Genomic DNA, 7,898 nt, shown 5'->3' with positions numbered 1-7,898 from the left:
GTGTGTGTGTGTGTGTGAGAGAGTGAGTGAGTGTGTGTGTGTGAGAGTGTGTGTGTGTGAGAGAGTGTGTGTGTGTGTGTGTGTGTGTGTGTGTGTGTGTGTCCTGTCATCACACATTCAATACAAGGACATCTAAACTTCATGTTTGCCGTATTAGCTGCAGCATTTTGCGATTACAATCTTGAGGGCCAGAGTTTTATCTGTCCAAAGCGTTTATAAAATGTTGTCAAACAGGATTCATATATTTGAAACCTGCTACAGACACAAGGTGTTCATAAATAAAAGTGAGTTCAAGTTTAGAGTTTAACACAGATGAACATTTGAACGGAATGATTCATTGTATGCTTTTGTAGTGTCAAACTTCATTTTAGAAACTGTGTCTGTTTTCAGAACGAAAGGAAGTTTCAGCCAAACACAGTGGCATTTAGTATTTACCTTCCTAACAGAAATATTCACTTCAATACTTTCACCTGGGCATTGCTGTGCTTTGAGCAGAGTTGCGTTATGACTTCATCAAAAGGAAATTTTAAGGGATTTACAACAGCATCAGAATGGCGCAAACAGATTTTGAACTGTGTGAGTTTTCTGGAGTTTTACTGCATGTGGTTTGAATTTCACCGTGATGCTGTCAGACGAGCACTTTAGCTGTTTCACGGTGACACAAACACGTTCTCTTTATTTTATCAAGCAGGAATGTATTTTTGCGTCTGTCAAAAATGTTACTTTTATGCTAAACACTGTATTGGCCAAAGGTATGTGGACACCTGAGCTTAACTGGCTTGTTCCAATGGTGTTCAGGTTGGAGGTTTCAGGCCAGTCTAGTTCTGCAGCAGTGTCTGGACACACGTCTCTTTCAGGAGCTTGTGAAGGGTTCATGACAAAGTTGGAAACACAGAATTCTCTAGAATGTTATTGCATGTGTAACCGAAAGATTCATTTTCACTAGAATTCCTGGAATAGACAGACCTGTTAATTAAGAATGGGGCATCCACATATGTTTGGCCATAATATGTATGATGTTTGTATTAAATATTTGTTGTGTGAAATGTTTGGTTTTACCATTTCTGGTCATCAATATTAAATGCTGAAACAGAAATGTGACTTGTGATCACATCAGGATTTTTTTAACGATGATGATGGTATAGATTATATTCGAGGTTTTCATTTGTTTGCTGTGAGTTGAATATTTATTGACGTTGAAGATTTAGTCACTCCAAAGATACTAATGGTAACTTTAATATGATGCAAGTGTGATTTTCCAAAGGAAAGATTCTCCAAAATAAGAGTTTCATGGGATAACGGTAACACCTCCGCATAGCTTTAAATGCTTTTACAGGTTATTTTGAGGGAAAGTCCACTAACTTGATTGTTTTTCTTTTTATCATATGTACTGATAAATTATTTGTTGAGCTATGCATTATAAATTATGGATGTTTTGCTTCAAAAATAAAGCGAACTATTCTAGATTATGTGATTCTGTTTCTTTGTGTACATAAACACTATTTAAGCATTTCAAAACTTTACATCTCTGCAACGTTAGACAAAATGAAAATGAATGCATTTCTATTGTTTATTCATGTTTAAATTCCAAATGCAGCTGTAATAATGCATGGCACATTTTCATCAGCTTCAGACACAGAGATTGATTGGCTCTTGTGCCGGCAATCTTTTTTTTATATTGCACAATAACATCAGTAACCATGGCAACAAATGAGCCTTCAAGCACTATATACATATTATACAGATTTCAGAACCAACATGCTGCTTATTTTTTTCTCTACATGAATCCAAGTGTCTTTTTCCCCTTCCGGCTTTGGTTTTTCATCCAAAACATTACTGCATCACATCAATCCCTCAGTTACTCTTCATTTGTGGTTCTGAATAAAGTGATACGAAGGCTAAATACTGTGGAGCGATTGATATTGCATTTCTCTCTGAAGAGAAATCACTTACGTGGCTGTTCAAAGGCAAAGCAACATTCACTTACAAGCTTATGTTTTCATCCTATGCAAGAGATTTGAGGCAAGGCAACTCTGCAATATTTTAGGCAACTTCTAGTTTATAAACTAGTGTAATGTACCCAGTAAGTTCATCTATATGATGTCTCACATCATGATCAAACGGCTATTGCACAGCTACCCGTGTTTTAAAACAGTTGCATATCCTATAGCAAATGTTGTCTAGATTATCCCACACCGCCCAGTTAAAACAACAGGAAGGCATATATGTACAGCTCAAAAAGAAATTATACAGCACAAATCTAGAAGCAATAAAGAAACATCTCTGATTGTGACATCAGCAGCGCTGGTCCCACCAATCCCTGCCAAAGTTAGCCATCTCTAGTTCAGAAATCTTCTACACTATCATTGATTATATCTGCACAGGAATAACTGCACAAATCAATGACAACTTGAATTTTATATTCATTTTTGCAAATGCAGAAAATCACAAACCTATATATTCGCTTGTGAACTAAGTTTGTATATCTCTGTCATAAGCGACTGCCAAGACACCCAAAGCACTCCTACAGCATTCCTACAAGGTTGTTAAAATAGTGCTAGTAAATATGGGTTACTTGAAATCAGTGTACATACAGAAGTCGACATCAACAGCACAGTTTAGGCAGAAATTAGAGAAATTAACCATGCAAACTTTGGCATGTTTGGTGAACCTCACCTCACAAAAGAACAAGTGTACTTTATTTTTGTCGACCTCCATCATGCAAATACTAAACACAGCATTCCATTTCAGTCAGTAGCACTGGATAATGATGACAATATCAGCAATCGTACTAATACTAACAGTGGCTCAATATATGGCACAATGACACTTGATGAAAGCACATGAACTTATTTCACATGCTTTAGTAGCCATTTCGTCTCATGACACGAGTCAGCAGAGGTCAGCGCTCAGAATGGCTCGCATGCTGACCAGTGTTTTTGCCAAAAATCCCTGAGATACTCGAGGGAATTCTGTGGCAGTCTGTTTATATCTCAGAAAGTAAAGAATGTGTTTTCTTTCTCGTGGCAAAAGATAAATGTCTTCTCACAAACAGGCAATCAATAGGCATCTGGATTTTAACAGCCTACTGTTAAAGGAAAGAGGCAAAATGTTTCCTTTAGAAAGATTTTAGAAAGAAAGAGGGTGAGGTGGGTGAGTTAGAGGTGTTGACCGGTTGTCAGCTGGTTTAACGGGGGGCAGAAAGCTGAAGTCCCTCCCTGACACGCTTCTTGGCAGGTTGCTGCAGACCGGTTGTTTCCACGGCGATCGCAGAGGACGCAGGGGTCATGCGACCCCAAGCAGAAGAACCTGCGGACGCACCTGTGAAGACTTTACCTGCAGAACAGTGAAAGAGCCTACATGACCCAAATCAATCCTGCTGATTATCAGAATCACATCAGGGGAAGCTGAGATGCATTGCTGAGGTTAATACTCACACACACACACACACACACACAGAGTCAGTTCGAACATTTTGTAATGTTTTTGAATCATTTGTACATAATATTCTGAGTGTGTGATCAGTTGATTTGTCTGTTAGCACATGCTGCAGTGTTTATAGTGATGCACCGAAATGTTTCATTTATTCGGCTGAACAAGTTCTGTATGCTGGAAAGCATTGACCGAAACGGTGATGTTTAATTAGCGCTTTTCCAGTCTCTATTTCACTACAATAGTATAACCGTGTGGACGTTAGTGCTGGATTAACGCCACATTTACCTCAGGAAAGTCATTCTATATACGTAAACTCAATAGTCAGCTAAAAAAAAAAAACTCGACAGAAGCATTTTGTTAAATATATGCACAGTATTACATATTCATTATAGTTTCACTTAACCTGTTGTCTTCATTATTTAATGTACGTTTGAATAAATCTGTCATGAAAAGTTTATTACAGCCACTGTTTAAATGTTGATATTTCAACAACGAATTGGAGAAGAACCACAATAAAAACTGCCTTATGTGCAATTTATGTTTATATGCAACTCAGTTTGAGTGTTAATTATTAAATAAATAAAATTTTGGTTTCTGTGTTTCAGGAAAAAATTAATTTCGGTGCATCACTAGTGTTGTTTTATGATGCAGCACGTGTGATAAATCTCGTCCCTGTGTGTGAATGGACGAATCATGAGTAACTCAAGCGACCCCTGATGTCACATGACTGATCTCACAGAAGGAAGTGCTCAAGCAATGACGACACAAGCAGCGTGAGCTGAAACACACGCCACAAACCAGACTGTTACCATGGCAAAGAGAGGAAGAGGAGGAGCTTAGAGAGGACATCCTGAGCTCATTCTTCTGGAAACACTCAGAGAAAATGAGAGAAATAGAGGAAAGACAGAAGAAAGAAAGAAGGAGGTCGAGATTCAAGATGAGGGACAAACACGAGACAAACAGCACTGAACACAACCTTTCTGAGGTCAAACCAACACTCACCTCTAGATTCGCTCGTGCTTTCTTCAGCACATCTCGCGTCCGGGAAACTGTAAGACAGACGTGTTCTTTACAGCTCTGACTCTGATGACATCATTAGACTAAAACACCTTTGCTAATACACAAAACCACAACTCCAAACTCACTTTGACAAACCTCAAACTACTGAAACAAATCTAAGCTAATTGTGATTACGACGTTTGCCATAATCAAGTTTCAGCTTCTGAGAAATAACTGTAACACTTGACAACAGGCTGTCTGGACTCACGCTGGTTGATGATGAAGGTCTCCATGCTTTCTTTGGTTCGACTGGTGCAGCGCAAATGCTGGATTGTTCCCTGCAGAACCTCCTCCTGTTCAGCGATCCGCAAACGCAGCAACTGGATCTCCTCACGCATCGACTGCTCCTGAGAGGAAACAGCGCCACATTCAGCTCAATTCATTCACATTAACACTGCATTTGATTTTTAGGGCTCAATAAATGCGGTTCGAACCCTCTGAATGAGATGAGCGGGACCGTCGCTGCTCGGAAGCGCCGCCCGCCAGAACATCTTGAGCAGAGAGACGGCTTCGTCCAGAATCTGACACAAGGTCTTGGTGTCGGAGAGCAGCGTCTTCACTGTGCTGTAGTCCAGAGCCTGTAAGAGAGAAACACATGACACTGCTGTTTGCACAAGCGCTCTGATCTGTCACGCGTCTGAGCATCACCTTCCCTCCGCTGATCTCCAGCAGGGCAGAGCTGAGACTCGACCGCAGCGCCGCCTCCATCCGCTGCACCAGCGCCCGGCCCTCCATCACCTGCTGCTGCAGGGCGCTGTAGTCGTCCACGTGACCGATGGCGTGCCGCCCGTTACGATTCGCGAACGAGCCGTCCGGAGCTTCTCCTTCCAGATCCGCATGAGGCTCCAGTGAGTCTGAAGCAAAGACGGTTTTCAGTTCTTCTCATCAACCTAGTTACTGCACTTGAACATTCCTCAAACAGTACCATTAACAACTAGTTCTCAACCAGAAGTACTTCAACAGGTTCCAGGAGGTCGTTGGAAAGTTTATCTGGAGCTGCTGCCAGAATTGCTAAAACTCGTCACAAACAAGCGCAGGTTCTCATTAAAGCCATGCCTATTAATATAAGTTATATTTACATAGCACTTTTCACAATGCACACTGTTTCACAGCAGAATCATATCAATAATAATGAAACAGTGATATGAGCAGTTCACGGTTAGCAAAGACGCACACCGTTAGTGTTCACAGCGCTCTCCTCCATCTCTGAGTACGGCGAGTACAGGGGCCCCACGTCTCTGACAGGAGGAGAAGGAGACGGGTCTGTGGAGCACGGCAGAGCGGTTAGTACATCACAAAAACATCACGTTTATTCAAACGCAACATTTCTGGCAAACAGCAGGTAATTCTTGACATATTCAAGCACTTCTCAGGGCACATGCCAACACATCACACGCGAGCGTCATGTTTTCTAGTTGTTAAATGACACATGCAAGACACTCAAAGTGAAATCAGCATGTGTAAAATGTTACCGTGCAGAAGCTGTCGGCGGTAAAGCGCGTCCCGCAGCGGACTGGCCGGAATGATGGGCGACGGGCGCTGATCGATGGACTGATCCAGGTGTTTCTGCAGCTGAGCTCGTAGATCACTGTTCTCCTGAACACTGCACTCCAGCTGGGCCCTTAGAGCCCGGACCTCCACCAGCAGCTCCCGCAGCTCCACCGCCGGGCAGCGCACCTCACACACCAACCCTACAGCAGCGGCCGACAGAGAGCAAGCCTTTCAACAGCCTCAGTGCACCGACTGCATGACTAAATCAATACCTGATTCGTTTTGAGCAACTGGAAACTGTCAGTTGCTGATAATCTTGCCCTCCGCGGTTAGTGCTCAATATTCAACATCACCGATGTACATATTCACACTTCACATGATGATAGATATTGCACCGCAGCAAATCAGATTAGCGAGCGGCAGCGAAGGGCCTCTTTTACATACATCTGTTGTGTTTCACAGAAAAAAGAGACTCATATAGGTTTGCAACAACATGAGGGTAAATAAACCAAGCCAGCATCTTTTTATTTTGGATGTGGGGTGGATCATTCCGGTGTGCTTGCGGTGTCTCACCTGCAGCGGCGCTCTTTCTCACGCCACACACGCGGTCGTACAGCTGTAGTTCACTCTGTAGGGAGTGTAGCAGCTGTCTGCTCTCTGCTAACTGCTGCTGGAGTAAAGTCACCTCGTGCTGCAGTCTGAACACAGATCAGCAGTTACACAGCCTTCATTCATGTGTCACACTTATCAGTAAGAAACAGATCACAGTGATCAGAAATTGCCTATTGAAACAACTTTCTTTACATGAAGCTGTTCATATGGCTTCTCTGACCTGTTGTTGTGCTCCTGACTGTTTTGTCTGTCCTGTCGCAGCTGCTGGATTTGTTGGCTTTGTTCACAGTTGTGTGTCTGCAGCCTCCTCAACTCCTCCTTCCATTGCTCCGCCTCTAACTCCGCCTGCTGCAGACGGACACGCCCAGAAAGCAACGCCTCCCGGAGCTGCTCCTTCTCTTCACTGCTGTCTGCATCACACAAATGTCAAATTATTAACTCTCCAGGGTCCTACACATAGTGATGATCATTTTGAAAATACACAAGACTGTAAGATTAATGTGAATTAATGTGTACATTTTGCTGAAATACATATCCACTTTTAGCAGAGGCATTAAATGCATGTGATTTGTTGCACTTATATTTGCCAGTGTTGTCCACAAATTATGTCTATGTGGTCTATAGATTGATGGGCTGAGTAAAAGAAGAGCTAAACTATAATGCTCTCCATCGGCTGTTATAGGTCATCTAGTCAAGTGTTTCACAACCCTGTTCCTGGAGGCACAACAGTAAGCGTGACCCATTCATCAATTCATTCACCTGTCTACCTGTCGCACTCGTATTTGATATCGTCAGAGTTATTATAATAGTCTGGTCAGGTCACCTTTATTTCTATAGCACTTTATACAGTACCGATTGTATCAAAGCAGCTTTGCAGTGTTAAACAGGAACATAGTTTGTCAATAATGCAAGAAGACAACAACAAAGAGTCATTTTTCCAGCTAAAGTCAGTTCATTGATGATTCAGTGCTGATTCGGTTCAGCTCTCTTCCAATAGTGTCTGTGCAATCAGTCAAGTGTGAGTGAGTGAGTGAGCGAGCGAGCGTGTGTGTGTGAGTGAGTGAGCGAGCGAGCGAGTGTGTGTGTGTGAGTGAGTGTGTGTGTGTGATTGAGTGAGTGAGCAAGCGAGCGTGCATGCGTGCGTGTGTGAGTGAGTGAGTGAGTGAGTGAGTGTGTGTGTGTGTGTGTGTGTGTAAGTGAGTGAGTGAGTGTGTGAGTGAGTGAGTGAGTGTGTGTGTGTGTGTGTGTGTGTAAGTGAGTGAGTGAGTGTGTGAGTGAGTGAGTGAGTGTGTGTGTGTGTG

At 42.5% G+C, this 7,898-nt stretch overlaps 1 protein-coding gene across 7 annotated transcripts in view; it reads right to left on the bottom strand.

Moving 5' to 3' along the window:
• Positions 1–2,293: 2,293 nt before the first annotated feature.
• Positions 2,294–7,898, bottom strand: part of LOC107729623 (myomegalin) — a 60,741-nt gene continuing 55,136 nt past the window's right edge. For 4 of the 7 annotated variants that reach the window (XM_016540262.1, XM_016540255.1, XM_016540256.1 and 1 more), the window contains 10 exons: positions 6,818–7,007; positions 6,559–6,683; positions 5,967–6,185; positions 5,671–5,757; positions 5,143–5,348; positions 4,929–5,072; positions 4,703–4,841; positions 4,438–4,484; positions 4,245–4,299; positions 2,294–3,336 (listed from right to left, as the gene is read on the bottom strand). In XM_016540262.1, the coding sequence (XP_016395748.1) occupies positions 3,188–3,336; positions 4,245–4,299; positions 4,438–4,484; positions 4,703–4,841; positions 4,929–5,072; positions 5,143–5,348; positions 5,671–5,757; positions 5,967–6,185; positions 6,559–6,683; positions 6,818–7,007 (1,361 nt within the window). In that variant the 3' untranslated portion in view covers positions 2,294–3,187. The remainder of the gene's footprint in view (positions 3,337–4,244; positions 4,300–4,437; positions 4,485–4,702; positions 4,842–4,928; positions 5,073–5,142; positions 5,349–5,670; positions 5,758–5,966; positions 6,186–6,558; positions 6,684–6,817; positions 7,008–7,898) is intronic. The other 3 variants (XM_016540258.1, XM_016540260.1, XM_016540261.1) reach the window with 3 other exon arrangements.

The sequence above is a fragment of the Sinocyclocheilus rhinocerous genome, unplaced genomic scaffold (assembly GCF_001515625.1).
Source record: "Sinocyclocheilus rhinocerous isolate Xijiao unplaced genomic scaffold, SAMN03320098_v1.1 scaffold488, whole genome shotgun sequence".
In the NCBI taxonomy this organism is placed as follows: Eukaryota; Metazoa; Chordata; class Actinopteri; order Cypriniformes; family Cyprinidae; genus Sinocyclocheilus; species Sinocyclocheilus rhinocerous.
This window is presented reverse-complemented; position numbering and strand designations above follow the sequence as displayed.